Source organism: Apus apus, chromosome 10, assembly GCF_020740795.1.
Source record: "Apus apus isolate bApuApu2 chromosome 10, bApuApu2.pri.cur, whole genome shotgun sequence".
NCBI classification, from domain to species: domain Eukaryota; kingdom Metazoa; phylum Chordata; class Aves; order Apodiformes; family Apodidae; genus Apus; species Apus apus.
The window spans coordinates 5,978,754-5,997,825 of NC_067291.1; the positions used below are offsets into that span (position 1 = coordinate 5,978,754).

Here is a 19,072-nt window from a genome sequence, read left to right on the forward strand (position 1 = left end):
GTAAGGATCGACACAGAATAAACCCCTGGAAACATTTTAATCTGTACAGGAAGCAACATACATAAAAAGGTAAATCACAGTTTCAGTTTATGAACGGAGAGTGCCTTCTGCTGCTTCTGTTTCTTCTTCTCTTTGTTTGCATCTTTGATTTGCATTTTTACTTGGTCTTGTAGTTGAGAAAAGAAGGCCTGGGATGATTTCAAGACCTTGTCTTTACCTTCATCCTGTCCATGGACAAAATATTTGTTATAAGCAAGAAAAGTACACACAGCAGCATTATACTCCTCACCCACACACGATGGTATTTGACTTTGAAGTAACTACCTGATAACTGATTTTCAAAGGATCTTTTTCTCTGCATTCATAAACCACTCCAGCTAGCTAAAGGAATAAGAGTATGATCCCTTTCCAATTAGTAAGTAGCACAGCAGGTAAGAACAGGCACCAAGAACAGATCCTGACAACCATGTATCTGCATTGTGTGTTCTGCCCTCCTTTTGAAAAGATAAGCATAAGATGCTTTAGAAGTAACCAACTTATTTTTCGTACCAGTTTCCAATACCTCAAAGTTTCAGAGATTTTTAAAATTTAATTGGTAAGCCATCATAGGTGGTAATCAAATGTACTGTGTTATAGCATGCAGAACAAAATTAATCTAGGGAGGTTACAGGGAAGGTTCCACAATAAGAAATATAAACAGGAATAATCTATTTTGAAATAGCTTGTTACAAAAAGCTTGGAAAATTCAAAACTAAATAGAAACCTCATCCTCAATTATGCACGCAAGCAGTCCCACTTAATCCAGGGACCAGTTCAGATGCAGGAAATAAGAGCACAGGTCTTAGTATTTGCAGGAACACCACCTTGGGAACTTTGAAATGCATGTACCTAAAGCAATTTATGCTTCATGAATATACTTTGATATAAAGTAATTGTACCATACAGTTTTTTCATATCTTTCTGATTAAGTTGCTCACAAATTCAAATATATTTCATACTGAGTAAGCTTCTAAAGGTTCCAGCAATCATTTAGGCATGATTTATGCATAATCAAAGCCCTAACCTGTACATGAATATGCATTATAACCAAGAGGGTCACTGCAAAGTGCAACCAGAGCTATTTTTTCAGGCCCCTATCCTGACATCATGCTCTCAGGATCATCAGCAAAATCAGGACTAAAAAGGCACCAACACTACTTTGCATTACACAGTTAAAAGTAGGATTAGAACAATCCTTCCAAAACTGTAGTGTAAAAGAATGCAGGGAAAAGGGAGAGAGGCAGCAGCTGCACTGACCTTTTATGCTTTATTAGACATAAATAAAGGTAACAAGTTTTGGGTGGTAAGCAGATACACTAGTTGTGTACAGGAATTTTTGAGGGGATGGAAAAGATTAGGAAATATAGCTGTATCAAGAGGGGTGAGAGGGAAAACAACCCTATGCTTAGGAACTCTGTTACACAGTTCCCTTTCATCTCTCTACCTATATGTTATCTAGCCTTAAGATTTTAATGCTCTTTAGCTGGGAAGCTCCAAGTTACACAGGACTACTTAGGAAAGCCTTACCTTGAGCAGAGATGCTTTGCCTTCTTTTGTAAGCCTTTTTAGTTTTGCTGCAGCAGCTTTTTTGCTAAGTTTTGTGCCTTGTTCTGGTTTCATCTTTTCCAGAAGCTTCTGACGTTTCTCCTTTTCTCTCAGCTTCATACGTTTACGAAGCTTTTTCTTTCTTCTTTCTCGTTTTTTGTCTGTGGGAGTCTTTTCTGCATCTGTTTTTACATCACCAGCTTTGTTCTTTTCCTAAAGAGAACAAGATCTCTAGATCCATAAAGTGTGCAAAAGAAAAGACTCACTTCACAGCACTCACATCTGTATCAGTGCTTCAAGCCTTCAGCCAGCTCAGGGCGATGCCACATGAAGGCAAAGGCCAAAAACTGACAAAAGCTGGGAAGTGAGATTTGTGCAATTGATTGAAGACACCCTAACTGCTCCCCTCTATTGTCATCTTAGCTTTTCCCTTCCAAATACCCATATATACATTGGGAAAATAATTACCATCACATAATAGTCAAGAAAAAAAAGAAAGCATAATATTACACCAAAGCCTAACCAAATGAATTTCCCCTCCTTCCCACTCCAAAAAATAATAAAAAAAAGCACATACACCCCCCCCCAAAACCCCAACAATCAACACTAAAATCGTAGGCAAGAAGGTCCACCAGGTAGGAACCCAGTGGGAGAGGCAGAATTCTCCCATTGATCTGGCAGCCAGTACATCCTTCTATCAACAATTCAGATCCTCTCCAGATCCTTACATTATTTTAATTTATATTTACCTTGATCTCCTCTGGTGCTAAGAGAGCAGCATCACTAACAGCAACAGGTGCTACTTCTTCTATACTTATAGCTGGAAGGTTTGAGACTATTTTAACTTCTGGCACAGGCTAGAAAAAAGGAAACATATCCAGGACTGAGCACACCATCTCACAGCAGCTGACAGCTAACTTAAGATACTAAATGTTCAGTTTTGTTTAGAGACAATTACGGTGCATTTAATATGAAATCAGAACAAGCTCAGTAACTCTGAATGTTTACTTTACATTCATTTCCCAAATCTATTTTAAAGTATCCACTTTCAAGGAGGGGGGTGAAACCTCCAACCTTATGAAATTCATGCACTTACTGGTTTGGGTGTGAAGTGGAAGTTACAAAGTGCATCCAGCTTCAGGAAGAGTGAATCCATCATTTCCTGAATTTCTTTGTGTTCAGGATTTTCTTCTTCTTCAGTCTTTTGCTGCATTAATAACGCAATGTTACTGCAACACCATTCATAAAGCTATTTTGCTTCAGCAAAACTGGTAACACAATATACAATTCAGAGCCATTTCACTGCTGAACACTCAGGGAAAGTCTGAAGTATTTCCAAAAAACTGGAAGCAGAATTAGCAGCATACAAAGTAAGATTACATTATATGAACTTCAAACTGAAGGGAAGAGCATTTCTTACATTACCTGGTGAAGTTTCATGTATTCTTGCTCATAGATCTCAGCAAGACTCAGTTTACTCTTTTCATGATCCAAACTGATCCGTTTCTTGTATTCAAAAGGCTCCTCATTTGGTTTTTCTTTTGGTACTACATCATCCCATGCCTGAGAAAGTAATAAATTAATGCCCAAATGCAACTACAGTCCAGTATCAGGTGCTACAGCTTGTTTAGAACATCCTCCCATGCTACTTCTCTGACATACTAACTACTTTATACATGTGGCTTCCCTGGAACATCTTATTTCAAATGTTGATTTAAAAAAAAAAAAAAAAGTAATGAATGACTTATAGCTCTAGTTTATGTGCTTATTTTCAGCGGATCAGGGTAAAAATCATGTAAAAAATACCATATGTGTGATTTTGTTAAGTACATTTAAATAATCTCCCCCCATATGTAGCAAATTTTAAATTCAACTAACAATACGCCTCTACAAGCTGGGTGATAGAAATTTATCAGTGGCTTTCAAGAAAAAAAAAGTTAATAATTGAGTTTTGGTTAGTGGTTAGAATCCTTAGAGCACTACAATTATGGTCACAGGCAAAATTTTACAGACTGGCATTTTATTAAAAATAAACTCCTCACACTTTTGTCTGCAAACACTCATTTTTTTGAAGCACAGCAAAGCTCAGCACATAACAGGGATGTAAAAATAGAGCTCCTTGGAAATCTAATAACACATTCATCAAGGAAAAAGAATAAAACAAGATGTTGTAGAAATTAATTAAGATAATCTAGTATTTTAAGAGCTTCAAACTCAACCTAGGAATGTGCCCTTTGAGCCCAATCTATGAACAAAATAGGGATTAACAAGTGAAATAATATTAACCTCATCCAATATTCTCTGTTTAATGAGGTCTTCAAGCTGAAAAGTAGTTTCTTCTGTGATCACAGGTTCTGAGAGAAAAAAGAGAAGAATTTTAAGATTAATGTTTCTCCAGCAAGAAATACTTTTTGCCCTTTGAAGAATAAACAACAGAAAAAGAAAGAAAAGCCTTAACAAATATGGAGTAATTGAAGGAGGGGTAAGTAAATAATGTTTTTCTCTACATTAAAGAGAGTAATAATTTATGTAAGGCTTGTAAATTACTGAATCTGCCACTGAACTAAAGAACTTTGAGTTAAAATTGAACAGAATAGTATCTCCCCATAGTTTCCACCATGAAAATGCAAAACCTGAAAAATACACCAAGAGGTTTAATTGAAGTGTTTTGTTCCCCTGCTCCTGAGCCACAGGTGCTTTCAGCAAGGCCAAAGGGAAGACCCAAGGGGTAAGCAACACATTTTCAGGAACAGCCTCTCTCACCACCCACCCATGCGAACTGCGTGGTCAAAAAGTAGAGTTTCCTCCAAAAGGCTGTTTTCAGGTCGTTTTTGTCCACTCACTTCTCCTTTAAGCTGCCAAGGTTTCTCCTCTAATAATTCTTCTTCTAGATTTTTTATTTTTTTGCTCATCTGAAAAACACAATTTCCTAAGTTTAAAACATAGAGCTCTCCTGTAAAATCGAGGCAAGGAATTAATAGTTCTTTCAGATACTGAATAAAAATATGACTGCATGTATATCTGATGTAGATAAGCCACTTTTTCTTAATTTGTAAATAGCCTCTTCATTTTTAGCAGACTGAACAAATTACACAATAATTTTATACATACACACACAGGCTTCTCTTCCAAAGTAGCAGCAAAATTAAAAAAAAAAAAAAAAGTACCTTTTCCTGTCTCTTCTCAAAAGAAGACTTTATTTCACTGGGATCAATGTCCTTCTCTAATTGCATATCAGTAACATCATCTGTTTCACTGTCATCTGGCAAGTTAAATGTAACCTTTTTGGAGGTTTCTTTACTTCTCATATTCTCCATCATCATTTCATCCGTATCTTCAACCCTGTAACATTAAAATGTGTTATAAAATAAAGGTTGAAAAGCCTCTATAGTTTTTTCCATGAACATATTTCAGCCATTAAATGTTTACTTGTTACAACTAACAACTAGGCCTTCACTGAAACCTAAAGGCAGGGAACATTAGGGAAACTTCTATATATTAAAAGTAACTTTCAAAAACAGAAGTTACAGCTATTAAACAATGCCTTCAAATAAATATCAAGAGACAATACTCAAAAGATAAGTAAATAAACTATTTTTTTAAGTGAGGTGACAATGCAAACATATAACAGAGAACAACAAACCATAACCACAGTGAGCCTGGAAATCACATTTTATTTTCTACTTTACTTCAGTGTAAAATTATGAGGACATTTAAGCAGCAAATAATGCATAAACTTACCCAGACATGCTTTCTTCATTCTCCTCCTCAATAGCACTGTCTGCTTCCTCCTCTTGATCATCTTCAATACCATTAGCTACTAAATCATCATCATCAACTGGATCGAAGAAATCTTTGTATGTCAAGTCTCTAGAACTTTTAATTTTCTAAGAAGGGGAGAAGAAAAAAAAATTATTAAAAAAAAAACCAAACCCAAAACCACTAAAGAAAAAACTGAAACTGTTGAGACTGACAGAAGTCTAAGGGTAACCTGTCTTTTCAAGTCCTTAGCACCTGAGGAACACCACTACTAGTGTAACAGTAATTGGGTTTACTGAAGCATTAACCTATGGTAGGGCATCTTAGTAAAATTAATCTCTTTTACAAGTATTTAAAATATTCTACCACTTACATTCATTACTGATTTCAACATGCACAGAAGTCAAAAAGCAGTAGAATTTGCCAACTATTCACTGGAATGCATACACCTCTCCTTATTCCCTAGCCATAGTTCTTACTTGCTAGTAAGAATCTCTGCTAATATTAAATAACAGAAGATTTATTTTTTAAATGAGTAGTCAGCAATTTAAGTTAAATCAGAGTTCCAAAGCCACATCTCTGAAAGAGCTTGTCAAAAGCCTCAGAGCTCTGCTCTGCATCAGTCACCTTAGTGATCTCTAATTGCCAGGTGCCAATGCTGAGTGACACATCTTTTTCATTTGCTGGGTCACCTATTCTGCAATTCTGCAAGGCCACCTATTTCTTATGACATACTATCTTCCTTTACTCATGCAAAAACCCCACCTAAAGGGAGACTGGAATAGCAGGTCAGTGTGTTGTTCTACACTAGGATATTTTGTTACCAAATACTCATGTAAAATATATTATTAAAGTAAAGCTGCAAAAGTAATCATCTGTCATCTAATCAAATTTAACTTGGTAGCTGCTACTCAGAGTTCAACAGTTTATATCTGCTCTAAGGAATATCAGATCTTGATTTAACAGAAAAGAGATTAGAAAATTACTGATACTCTTACTGTGACTTTAGCTTTTTCAGACTCTTCGTCATCATCTGAGATGATGTCTTCAAAATAATTAATATCTTCCTCCTCCTCCTCCTCCACTCTATTTTCCTTCTCTACATGTTCTAAAAAAGCTTCCATCTCAGACAGCTTGAAAAACTTGTCATCCACTATAGATTTTCTCCCCCTTTTTGTCAGTGTGGTTTCTTTGGCTGTTTTAGTTTGTTGCTCCAGAGCTTCAATATCAAAGTCAATATCAGAATCCTCATCACTGTATTTCTGCATTATGCTTTCTCTGAGTTTCCTTTGCTTTTCTTTAGCTTTAGTTTTATCTTTTGTATAAACATTCTTCTGTTCAGTTTCTGCTTCCATAACGTTGTCTTCCAATTCCTTGTTACAGCTGGTCTCTGCATCAGAGCTATCCCCTTCCCCATCTGAGAAGAGGCAAAGATCTTCATCCTGGACATCCCTTGCAATGGACTTCTTGAAGAAATCAAGAACTGCATTGTTTTGGAGCTCTAGTTGTTGCCAAATCTGCTCTTCATCAAAATTTTCTATCACCAGCTCTTTAAGAGGACCCCCACGAACAATATTACTTCCCAGAGCTTTAGTCAAATCATAGAGAGTCTTTGTTAATGCTCTGAAGTCAGCAGCCAGTCCATCCTGCACACTAGGAGTAGAAAAAAAGATTTACAGCTTTAAAAAGCACAGCAGTTAAGTTGTGGGGTTTTTTTCTTTTTTCCAGGATCTACTAGCTTCCATTAATTTTATACCTTCCCTTAAGATAATCACCTGGTCACACTGCAGCTCCTTTTATAGCTTTTATTATACTTTATAATTATAGTTTTTATACTTTTTTACGTATTTTGGTGCTACAGAATAGCACTTTTCAACAATTAATGCTATTGCTTGACCTTCTACGCCTAGCTTTGAAAACACTGTCATGATTAAGCCTTTCAGCTTTGTTACACTTTGTGTATAAAGTAGCAACGGGACAGCTTCTATAGTTGCATTTTATTATAACTTGATAATTATCAGATACTGCGGACGTTTTGGGGAAGTAAATAGTACAGCACTGAACACCTCAAACAAGCAAGAGACAGACTTGGTTTTTAAAAAGGTAACTGCCTCACTCCTCAGCTTTATATTTGGGTAGTCTCTTCCAGGTGTTTTTTTTCCCTAGAGCTACCAATGCTTCAGCTGAAACAGAAACCTCCCTTTCCTAATTCCCGAGGGCTGAAGAAAGGCACAGGACCCTGCAGCAGCTTCGGCAGAGGCCCCAGCCCGCTCCCGAGGCCGTTAACAGCCCTGCGGCCCCGGGGCAGCCCAGGCTGGCAGCAGGGCGGCCCGCGCACACACCGCACCGCCCGGCAGCCCCGCAGTACCTGAGGAAGCGCTCCGGGCGAGCCGCGGCAGCGCCCGCCGCCCTCAGGCCCAGCTCCAGCCCCTTCACCGCCGCCATCTTCCCGCCGGCCGCGGCGCGTGGAGCGACCCGGAACCGCCTCCCCGCGGACAGGCTGAGCGGCCCGGGTGCGCCCCGCGGCCGGCGCGGAGGTTCCGCGCACGGAGGTTCCGCCCCGCCGCCCTTGGCGCCCCCAGCAGCGGGAGCGCGGCAGCAGCCGGCCCGGCCCGGCCCCGAGCCCGAGGCTTTTCTGCCTCCCTGCCCGTGCTTCTGTCACTGCACCGCCTCGTTGGTTCATGCCACGCCCGGCTCCTCAGGCGGGCCTGCCCGCAGGGCGTTGCAGCCTCCTGCTGCCCCCAGTACAGCGCGGTGCTGCTCCAGGCTGGGGTGCCCATCAGCGCTGAAAAACCTGCTCTAAATATAGGAAAGCCACAGTCACCTTTGCAGCTTCGTCTTTCTGACCTAGCAAGTGGAGCTATTTTGGAACCACGCATTTCCAGCTGATGCTGTGAGCAAGATGCCCCGTTACCGGCAGCTCCAGCTCCCAGCTGAACCGGCTGCACTCGCCGGCCCCGCCACCAGCGCTGCCCAGCCTGCAGCTCTGTGCTGCCTTTGTCGCGCACTTTCCTTGAAGTGTACGTTATAAAGCCGAGTCGAGCACTACGCCCGCAGACCCTGGTGAAGAAGCTGCTGCTGCAGGTGTGGGAGACCACCCATCCCTCCCCCGCCCTCAGGAGCTGCCCCCGGGCCGCACAGACCCTGCCGGTGCCGCTCCCGGCCGCCCCAGCCCTTCCGCAGCTGGATCCACAGCTCTGACCAGCCTCCTAACCTGGTTCTTGCTATTGCTTCTCCTCTTCCTCTGCTGCTTTCCTGCTTTCTTCCTACCAAAACCAAGGTATCTTCAGCGCACAGGAAACAAAGCCCTAGTGTACAGCTTCTGTGTGGCCTCTCATTGGCACTTTGCACCCTCAAGAAACCCTTGTGTGGAGCAGGGCCCAGCAAGGGGAGCCATGAGGATAACCTGCTCCTGTGATCCTCTGAACATCCTGAACGTCTCTGACACTTTGCAGCCTGGGCTGGAAGCAGAAAGTGTCATAGATTGGGACTTTTAAATACCCATTTGGACCACGGATTTTGATCTGCGTTATTATTCAGATAGTATTATCTGATTTAAAATGGCACAAGCCGTTTATCTATCACAGCAAGTTATAACGTCCTATGCCCTGGCGCCGCAGGAACAGGGAAACAGACCCCAGCTCCTTGTCCCGAGCCTCTTCTGCACCACGGCCTGGTCGGGAAACTCGCTCTCTCCAGACGACCCTGCCCTAGGGGCTCTCAGGCACTTTTTCTCTCGAACAAGCCCCGTGCTGCCCCGCAGCGCCAGGCTGCCCCGCAGCACGGCCAGCCCGCTGCCCGGCACGCCCGGGGCTCCAGCCCGTCCCACCGACCTTCCTGCCCCCGGGAGCGGCCCGGGCCGCTGCTCCCGCCCGCCCGGAGAGGGCTCCTCGGCCTGACGCAGCCGCTGCCGCCACCGGTGCCTCGGCCGGTCCCGCAGACGCAGCCCGGGCTGCCCCGGGGGCGGTGCGGGGTGACGAGATGACGGGGCGGTGCGGAGCGGGGTGGCGGGGCGGGGTGGCGGGGCGGTGCGAGAGGCGGGGCGGCGAGATGGCGGCCTCCCTGGGCCGGGCTGCGGCCGGTAACGCGGGGCCGGGCGGGCCGGGACGTGCGGCGGGGCCGGGGGGCGGGGCGGGTCTCGGGGCCCGCTCGGGCACGGCCGCTCGGTGCGGGGCCCGGCGCGGGGCCCGGCCGGGTCGTGCCGCCTCTGCCCGCGCTGGGGTGCGGGAGCGGGCTCTCCGACAGAGCCTCGCAGGCCGCAACAGAACAGAGTTGCTCTCGTCAATCAAAGCAAGGCCTTCTGACCCAGATGGCAGAGACATTGACAACTGACGTCTGGGCTAGAATAAAGTCGTGCAGCAAACTCTTCATGCTGCAGGAGGTACTTGTTTAAGATACAACTTAAGAAGTCAAATGCAAAATCATTTGCTGCTCATTATAACTATCCCGACCGTTCACTCTCTTAATAATAAGTCCCAAAAGCCACCTCCAGCACAGAGCAGAGCAGCAAGAGGAATGACCTTGTTGGCTGGCAGTTCCTAAGATCCTAACACCACCTTGAAAGTGCTGGGGTTTAAGAATGACCAGACCATGCCCCTTCTCCGTTTGGTCCAGAGGACAAATGCACAGCCCTGCCTGTGGCAAGAACCTCCTCTCCATGCTTGGGAGTTTTTCTCAACCTGAAATGGTTTGGGAAAACAGAGCGATGCCAGTGACAAGGTTCTTCTTACTGCAACCTACAGTTTATAACCTCCCCATAGAGACTGGATACAGTTGGACGTGGCTTATGGTTGATTACTTATCCATGATTGCTGCCCCACTTAAGGAGCAACAAGTCTATGAATAGACATTTGAAGGATGAGTATCTCATGTGGTACTTTAGACATGTCACTTCATAATCTGCTCTGTTGTAGAATGTAAGCCTTGGCTGGTATGGTACATGGTTTAGCTCTGATGTGCGTAATACTAGTAGATCATTCAACCATTAACAGAATAAAACCCAAACAGATAAATTAAAAAATACTCTTTCAACGAAGCTGAAGAAGGTCACAGATATTCTGCAGAAGCCAGCAATCATATATGAATCTTCTCTAAAGGACAAAATGTCTAGAAGAATTCAGAGTTGGTTGTCAGTGTTAGAAAAATCAGGGCTTAAAAAATAACAACATTAGGGGCAAGTGCTGTATATTCCAGGAGAAGCAACTACATGTGTGAATGTGGTCAGCATATGCAAGTTTTCCAAGGAGGACAGATACCTTGGTAGATAGTTTAGTCACACTGTCCGTTGGCTTCAAAGAAGCAGAGAAAGTAATTTTTTAGTAACATTGGAGAAAGTTAAGAATTACTTTTACAATTCTGTAGTCAGTGGAGAAATGCTTTTGTGACTGAAGAATTTAGCCTCAACAGTTAGCAGGGCTGGTTTTGTGATGCAGGCATAAATATAAGTGTTTATTTCCAGAAACATGGAAGTGATGGGGTTTTAATCTGAAATTTGCTGAAAAACTTTTTCACTGCAGGGTCATCGTTTGATTATTGGGTTAGAAGATTATAATTTTAAGTAACTAATCTATGTAGTTATTAATCTATATAATGCAGCAAAACTCTAATGCTTTTTGTTTAATCTCAGTCAATTCATACTGGTAATTATGGGTTTACATTTAAAGCTCTACATGCATATCACTAGAGCTAGGATAAATTCACAAGACTTCACAGAAAAAAAGTAAAAAAACCAAAACCTAAAGATGCTCTGCCCCTACAGGAAGGGTAAATAGGGTTTCAGCACCCAGTCCATTAAGTGAGAGGAGGAAATAGAGAGATGCATAAATAATAATGTCATATGAGTGGGCATTTAAGTATCTTTGACTTTACAAGAATCCTAGGAATAGACTTCACTTTTTCAATCTGTTATCTTTCCAGGGAACACCACAAAAATCAAACATTTCTTGGGCAGAACCCAAGGGAAACAGAATTTTCTATTGTTTTTGCTGTTGCTTCAGTAATAGCTGGGTAACCAACCATCTGCTTCTCTACTTTCTGTCAATCTACTTGAAAACAGACAAAATAGAAATGATATTATAATACTCATGTAGTCATGTGCCCTGTGTGAAGCACAGAAAGAATTATAGATGGGAAATACCAAAAAGAATGGGAAAAATCCTAGTCTTTCCCATCTGTAAAGATTGCTTGAAAAATCTACAGTAGTAGACCACTGTACTGTGGTCTGTTAATATTTGGAAAAAGGAATTAAATAAAAGGCTCTAGGAGATGCTTGGAATCATACTTGGAACACTGAGTTGCTCTATTACACCACTATGATCACCTAAAGGTAACAAGTGAAAAAGAGTTACCCAGACCTTCTGACTGTGATGAAGGAGAGGACAAGATGTACTGTGTGACAGGCTGGCAAGAAATACTCCAGGGCAGTAACTTGCAGAACTGGACAAGTTTCTGAAAAAACTTAATGCAGGATATTGATTTACTATTATCAAAAGGCTCTGAATAGACTTTATTTTGTGTTTCTAAGTCTTTGGAAGTATGTATGTTGCACATTGAAATTTGAAGCCTCAGATACACACAAGCACTTCCATCACAGCACAATGCTCAGGAAGGCTTAGGTTTAAGCACTGCATCAGTTGTCTTTGTGAAGAACAAATAACTGGTAGTCTTGAATTCCTATGACATGCTAGTCCTCTGTTTCATACAGTAGAAGTAGCTGTTTAATTACAGCTACTACTAACCTTACAAAGAGTCTGTAAAAATGCAAGCCATGCCATCCTCAGTGCATTAAAAAGCATCCAAAATCTCAGTGCATCCTTGGCACAATCTTAGGAAAATAGCACAGTTGTGAATTTACAGCTAAGAATGCCTCAAAGTCTTCCAGAATGCTGAGATGCCTCTAGCTTGGCCTTGAGGCACTAGGAACTCTGACATGGCCTAAAGCAAACTGGCATGAAATGAAAATGAGCCTTTTACGAATATATCCTTTCATCTAATTATAATTCTGGTGCTAGAAACAACTGATATGCTCACAATTTCTCTTCCACCCCCAAACTCTGCAGATTCTAGTACTCCTGACAGATTATTTTTTAATGTAATTAATTTGTGAGAATCCTCATTTAATGTATTTTTCATTTAAAAAAAAAAAAACAACAAGCAACCCTAAAACTATTTGTGAGCAACATAGAAGTTTAACACAGATAGTGCAAGGTTCACTAGTGCCTTGTCAGTGAAGAATTTTGTAGATATATAAGCAGTTTTATCTTGACACAGAGTTTCTCCAAGATTTCTCTGTCTTTTGGCTACATGTTAGACCTTACTTTGTGTCATATGGTCATCCAATATCACTTTATAATTACCTTTTCAAATGTTACTCTGTTTCCTTTATAAGTCACACTGAAGTCTGTGACACTAAGTGGCATTAAAAAAGTTATTATTATTTTGAGCTTTCAAAAATAATCTTCTAAATTAGATAGAACATGACATTTCTTTCCTTGCTGGAGTTAGTTCTGACAGCTGGCAGCTCAAGTCATATCTTTTGGATTTTGAAGTATGAGTTGTGTCCAATATTTTGTGTGGGTTTACTTGTTTGTTATAATTCCTAGATGTATAGGGATAGCCTAGTTTCTTTCTCTATTTTGTAAGAAGCTCCAGAAAATTCAGAAGTCACTTTTAAGTCCACAGTACAGTTGACCATTACACTTGGCCATGTATTCCTCTTTTTAACAGGCATATGTAAGCATTTACACCCAATTTGTGTTCAGGGGGGTGGGAGGGGGTGTTATATTTGCATAATCTCTGAAAAAAAAAATTAATTGAGCTGTTACTACTACAGCTTTCCTTGGTCTCAGTCTGCCTTCAGCTTTGCACACCTGTAGGCCTTGTGTTTTATAAGCCTTATTAAAAGAGGAAAGAGCAGATATTGATACTTTCTCAAAAGCATCGTATCAGTGCTATTTACTTTATTTCAGGGCTTCTTACCAGATTGCAGACTTCAGCTCTCACAGTACGAACTCTATCATCATCAAATCCCATTTCTCACAATATCCCAAGCTGTGTGTGGAAACTGGGCCGACTAAACCATGTAGCAATTGCTGTACCTGATCTGGAGAAAGCTCAGTCCTTGTATAAAGATGTGTTAGGAGCCCAGGTGAGCGAGACTGTTGCTCTTCCTGAACATGGTGTCTACACTGTTTTTGTGGAGCTGGGAAATACCAAGCTTGAACTTCTACATCCCTTAGGAGAGAAAAGTCCCATTGCAGGCTTTCTGAAAAAAAACACATCTGGAGGAATGCATCATATCTGCATTGAGGTATTTTAACACTATATATCATATAAGAAGATAGAGATATTAAAGTATGTGTAATTTTTTAATAGGTTTGACCTGTGTCAAGAACAATTATCTAAGGCTGTCACATGTGTGAGAATTTTTATTGCATAAGGAGAAGTCTTACATGTGCCTTTTTTCTGATTTGGAAATCACAGTTCAATTTAATGAGCTCTAGGATGATTTTTCCTCTTTTATGTTATAAAGATTAAACTGGGGAGCAGAGAGTTAAGTATCCAGTGTGGAAGGTGGACAAACCCAAGGGTTTCTGAAAAGGACTTGGGCTGGAAAAAGATGGCATTATATGTTTAAGCTAAGGCATAGTTTATATTTTCAGAAGGTTCTTCCAGTTTGGTATTTAGTTGATAGTTGTTTACAGAAGTCAAAAAAGATTGTCAGTCATACTGACAAAATAGCAGTAAAGTCTCCAGAGTTCCTTTTGTCCTTGTTTTCCTTGTCCATCAAAGAGAGATTGGTCTGCAAGTACATAAGACATAAGGGTGCTGGGTAAAGTAGTTACTTACTCATGTAGTTATTTATGTTTTAGTGCACCATGTTTGAAGCAAAATGTCATGCTGCTGCCTATGATATATGTTTTTAATATTTTACAGGTATGAGATTTGCAAACTTCATTATTTCATGCAAAGTGTAATAATAACAAGTAATGGGATTATTAATGTGAGTAAAAATTGTTTCAGGGTACATCTGCAAAGCCCAGTGTTTGCAGTTGCATGCTTTCACTGAGAATTGAGAAATTCTGCATACATGCAGGCATTGCAGTTTTTCTTACGTTAAGTTTGCCTATTTGCAGATGTTTAAGAACCAGAAAACCAATTCTGTTTGAGTTGATTACAAATTGTACTGCTAGGCAGTTCAGCCACAGAAATGTGAAAGACCTCAGCTGAATTTAGGAAATGGGGGATGTAGAATAAAGAAGTAACTTACAGTAAGACTGAAAAAACCCTCTGTAAGATGAGTGGTACCTACTTACAGGTTCAAGAGAAAGAAGTTGTGGGCATTTCTCAGCCAAAACAGCTCAGAACTCCCAAGGGTTCCAAGTCTATCTAATCCCCTTTAGAACCTTTAAAGAAATATTTGTTAACAGCTGCAATTGTTCTGTTGTCTTCATTTTGTATGAGGGGTGATCTTGTCGCAGATAAACCAAAGATGGCTATCAAAAGAAGTCATGCTGTTAATTACAAAAGTTGAGAAGAATGAGATATGCTAATTATACCATATTGGACACTGCAGAAGTGTTCTGTTACAAAATAAAATTCTTAACTGTATACAGTAGATCAAGCAAGCTAGGAGTCATAATCCAACAGTTCATTTCCATTAATGGGGTGAGCTAGTGCTACCTGCAGCCAGATTCTCCTGAGTGAACTCTTGTAACTCTCTAATAGACTCTCTAGGTTAAAAAAAAAAAGGTTTGTTCTATGTCCCTCATGTTTGTTTCTGTGTAAAAACAAATGGAAGATTATAGACTAATTTGTATGGAGAAAAGAGAAATCCATTGATGACCTGCCATTTAAGTAGGACTGAAAACAGATTTGGTCACTACCAGCATTAATCAGAAAAATATTAACCTCCCTCCTCCAACTTTCCATTCTGCTCAGGATGGACAATCTGACCATTTCAAAGATGTGTTGCCTTCTGAAGTTGAGCAAAAATAATTTTCAGAAAACTGTAAAAGAACGTCAGTGTCATTTGATTATTCATTTGAAATCTGGAAAGTATGTTGTGGAAATATCTTTTTAGGAACTATTTTATTGCAAAAACATGAATTGTAAAAATGCTTTCCATACTGGAGAGGAAGCCTGACAAGTTTTATCAAAATGCTTTTTATGTCTTCCTTTTGTCTTATTTTTCAAAGGGAAATTTTAGACAGATGTTTTGATAGGGAATTTGTTTCAAACAAAAGAAGCATTTTAACAAGAAATTAAAATATTCCTGACCAGCTATAACTGAATTTAATATCTGTAATGAAAAGCATTCTGGACACTTGGTAGAATAAGGAGAAATCTGAGCCTGATACTCTTCTGTCATGGGTGCATCCACAGGCTTTCCACTGTTTACTCTCACTGTTTCCTTGGGGATGCAGTAAAACCCGTTCCAGCTGAGCCCACAGAGTTCCTCTTCTGGCCAGCCCTGCAGGACAGAAGCAGCAGCTGCAGCTGCAGTGGCTTTTCTGCTTGGCAAAGCAACCTGGAGGGGACTGTGGCATTACATGTGCTGTTTTATTTTAGAGAAAACTTGACAGTTGTTTGTTGGGGTTTTTTTAGCAGACTGGTAGTTCTGTGTAGGAAGAACTGTAGTGAGAATTTTCATGAACAAAACTGCAACCAATAAGTAGGAATTAACTGATGTCTCTGTTCCTCTGATTTAACACTAGGTATTTCCTTCTTGCCTACAATGGCATCATGCAAGTTTATTCACCAAGTTATGTCCAGGCATCTCAGTCTTGAAAAACAGTGATGCTAATTTTTTAATTCCAGGTCTTTACTGATTATTGCCTATTGGATCTGCTAAACTGAGTGCTGGTTTTATTATTGCAAAGAAAGAATGCATTTAAGATTTGGGAAAACTCAAATTTCATCTGATGACATGACATCAGACAAAATCACATAATAAAGCATTGACATGTTTCTGTTAATTACATATTTATGCAGGAAACTGCACTGAAATACTATGTTAAAGGATATTAGAATTAAGTTCAATAGGAAAACCAGGTCATATTCTGGGTATGTTTCTGATAATTCCAAGGTTCTTCTTAGGAAACTTTACAAAGCTTAATCTACACGGAAGGTCAATACATAAATCGAAAAGAGACTTTCCTGTCAATTTCTGCCCATTACCCACCCCCCCACTTTTCACCAGCATCTAATGAGTCAGTGTTCTGTCATCAATTAGACAGGGAGACAGTCTTCTTTAGTTGTTGATAGTTTGAAAGCAGCATGATCTTAGTAACAGCAATGCAGGATTTAGATTATTTATGGAGTCTTTATAAAGTAAAAACATAAAATAATCAATGGGCTTTGTACACGAGTGAATTGTGTTTAATAATTTCTTAAATACAGCACAATCTATTTAAACTATATAAAATCTTCAAATAACAAATTCAAACTTCTGTAGGATTTGGATTTTTAAGACTAGATGTTTTAAAACTGTTTATAATTTATTTATTTTCAGAATTATTATAGTATTTAGAAATACTATTTTAGTAAGGAATTGTATTATTGCTCCTAAATGTAGAATCTGCATAATCCAATGTAATATGTTAATTTGTGTGGACTGTCTTTTTCTTTTATAAGGTTGATGACATAAAAGCTGCTGTGACAGAACTGAAGAAAAAAAAGATACGAATATTGAGTGAAGAGCCAAAAATAGGTGCACATGGCAAGCCTGTGATTTTCCTTCACCCTAAAGATTGCCACGGAGTCCTTGTGGAACTCGAGCAAGCTTAAGCTGTAATATTCATAAATAAAACAATAGATCAGCTGTGAAGTTACTGAGCTGGTGCTGGGAATATTGATGTGGTATTCAGTCTTTACAAGTTGACTGTAGTCCCTGTGGATTAAGTACAGCTTTTGAGTACCAAAATAGTGCTATAGATTTGGGGTTGTTTTCTTTTGGTTGTTGTTATTGATCTGTTTTTCAGAATTAATCTGCTGGCATTCTTAAAATCTCTGTGATTCTTAAGACAAATGCATGAGCAAAGTTACATATGTAACAGTAATTTAGGTTCTGTTGCCTCATGTTTGCAGCATGGTTTTACCTCTGTAACCACAGAAACTGCAGTTTCTAGGTCATCTCACATTATTTTGTTCTACATTTCAGAGCAGAGACCCACTTCTCAGTGACAACAACATAGCTTAGATATTCCCTTTAGAAAGAAAGGAAAAATTAACGTTGTACCTTCTCTTTTCACCATTCCACGTGTGCTTCACACTGATTGATTCTTTCATGCAATAAAAAAAATCCTTATGTTATAGTATAGGTGTCTGCAATCAGTAAATAAATTTTCCTTAGCATAACAATTACTGACAAGGAAGTTACCATGCATAAATCATCATGTAGTTGTTTTGTGAACTCAGTGGATATGCAGGCAATGTGGAAAAAGTGCCTGAATTTTTTCTTGCCTTAAATAGGTTTGACACTGTAATGTGCTTGTTATATTTTAGTTTTTTTTTCAGGTACCGAATATTTGTTTTTCAAGGTTTATCCACAGGAAGGTATCTGGGAGAGACCTGAACAAATAGCAAGTAATCTTTTCACTTACTTTATATTGTTTTCCTATGCAAAAGCACTTTGAAAGAGAGTGGAAAACACAAACCATAAAGTGTTGATTATGTACAGTATATTTAACACCAGAAATCATGCAGCATTCTTATATTTCTTATAGACTGCAGCTACAGTTTGTTCACTTACTCATGGAGAGACTTCATTTTATTGGTGTACATTAAGCAAACAGTGTTTGTCCTGATACTTTCTTTTAGAGGTTTGTTTTGACATGTCAGCTATAGAAACTGAAGACTTGCTGTTTCTCATTTTCTTAATCCTTAAAAGTCATATTTTTTCCTAGCTAAACCACAAACTGAATTTTCTGTTTTCCTACATCTCTGCATAAAAAGCGAATAGTTTCAGCTTGATTTGAAGTAACTTAATTTTAGTTAAGATATTTTTTTCTTAATGGAAATGGAATTATTCGTATTCTGTGTTACGTTTGCTACAACAAAATACAAGTATAATGTTGTCTTGAGATATAAAAAGGGCTTTAAAGACAGTGATACTTCCTTACGAATTTTACTTCTGAAAAAAACTCTGCAAAGCTATGCATTTTTTTTGAAATGAGATATTTTTTTACTCAAATACTCCCTCTGTCATATTTTCAGAAAAACAGTATCTTCTGCAGGGTTCTTGCATTTTATAAAATCATGGTATAGAGGGTAGTTTGTGATCTAAATTCTAAATTATTTTAATTTAGAAATCTCAAGGCTCATGATGGAAAAGCAGGATGGTTTTATATTCCTGAACTATGATTCTGCCATTCTAGTAGGAGACATTCTAGCAGCAAAGCTACTTTGGTCTTTCTGTGCATTCCAAGACAGGGAGGCATCTTTTTTGCAAAACTAGCATCGGAATGCCAAGGGTAGAAGCATCTCCTGTATGTTCCTTTATATACAAAGTAATCAGTATCACCTAGCAGCAGTAGAAAGATCTAGTAGTTTATAAAGAAGGCCTGAGAAACCAACTATACTTATCATTCACCATAAGAAGTGTACTTGGAGAAGCCCACTTCAGGAAGCTTTTAAATATTACACATCGCATCTTCCATTTTTAATCTCTGTGGGGGAAACTATGTATTATCTGCATAAGGGCATAAAAATCATTATTTAATCTCATAAC

The 19,072-nt window shown here is 39.6% G+C and overlaps 2 protein-coding genes across 3 annotated transcripts; one reads left to right on the forward strand and one right to left on the reverse strand.

Annotated features, from left to right (window-relative positions):
* Positions 1 to 18: 18 nt before the first annotated feature.
* MPHOSPH10 (M-phase phosphoprotein 10) lies at positions 19 to 7,824 on the reverse strand. Its single transcript, XM_051628733.1, has 11 exons — positions 7,712 to 7,824; positions 6,342 to 6,996; positions 5,326 to 5,471; positions 4,752 to 4,926; positions 4,355 to 4,496; positions 3,871 to 3,938; positions 3,010 to 3,147; positions 2,681 to 2,791; positions 2,334 to 2,441; positions 1,567 to 1,797; positions 19 to 224 (listed from the first exon to the last, which is right to left on the reverse strand). The coding sequence occupies exons 1-11, from the start codon at positions 7,786 to 7,788 to the stop codon at positions 75 to 77; spliced, it is 2,001 nt and encodes a 666-aa protein (XP_051484693.1). The 5' UTR covers positions 7,789 to 7,824; the 3' UTR covers positions 19 to 74.
* Positions 7,825 to 9,368: 1,544 nt separating this feature from the next.
* On the forward strand, positions 9,369 to 17,660 carry MCEE (methylmalonyl-CoA epimerase). Of its 2 annotated transcripts, XM_051628544.1 has the most exons (4): positions 9,369 to 9,424; positions 13,311 to 13,651; positions 14,214 to 14,277; positions 16,978 to 17,068. In XM_051628544.1, the coding sequence occupies exons 1-3, from the start codon at positions 9,394 to 9,396 to the stop codon at positions 14,265 to 14,267; spliced, it is 426 nt and encodes a 141-aa protein (XP_051484504.1). In that variant the 5' UTR covers positions 9,369 to 9,393; the 3' UTR covers positions 14,268 to 14,277; positions 16,978 to 17,068. The 2 variants fall into 2 exon arrangements, with proteins under 2 accessions (XP_051484504.1, XP_051484503.1); XM_051628543.1 differs by lacking the exon at positions 14,214 to 14,277 and having other exon boundaries at positions 16,978 to 17,660.
* Positions 17,661 to 19,072: the final 1,412 nt, after the last annotated feature.

What these genes read in the sequence shown, in the direction of transcription:
- MCEE (XM_051628543.1), top strand. Translation starts at nt 9,394, where the DNA reads ATGGCGGCCTCCCTGGGCCGGGCTGCGGCCG. An exon ending in CCTGGGCCGGGCTGCGGCCG is followed by an intron (nt 9,425 to 13,310) that starts GTAACGCGGGGC and finishes ACTTTATTTCAG; the next exon opens with GGCTTCTTACCAGATTGCAG. An exon ending in TGCATCATATCTGCATTGAG is followed by an intron (nt 13,652 to 16,977) that starts GTATTTTAACAC and finishes TTCTTTTATAAG; the next exon opens with GTTGATGACATAAAAGCTGC.
- MPHOSPH10 (XM_051628733.1), bottom strand. Translation starts at nt 7,788, where the DNA reads ATGGCGGCGGTGAAGGGGCTGGAGCTGGGCCTGAGGGCGGCGGGCGCT. An exon ending in AATGAAGAAAGCATGTCTGG is followed by an intron (nt 4,927 to 5,325) that starts GTAAGTTTATGC and finishes TTAATGTTACAG; the next exon opens with GGTTGAAGATACGGATGAAA. An exon ending in TCCACTTCACACCCAAACCA is followed by an intron (nt 2,442 to 2,680) that starts GTAAGTGCATGA and finishes CCTTTTTTCTAG; the next exon opens with CCTGTGCCAGAAGTTAAAAT.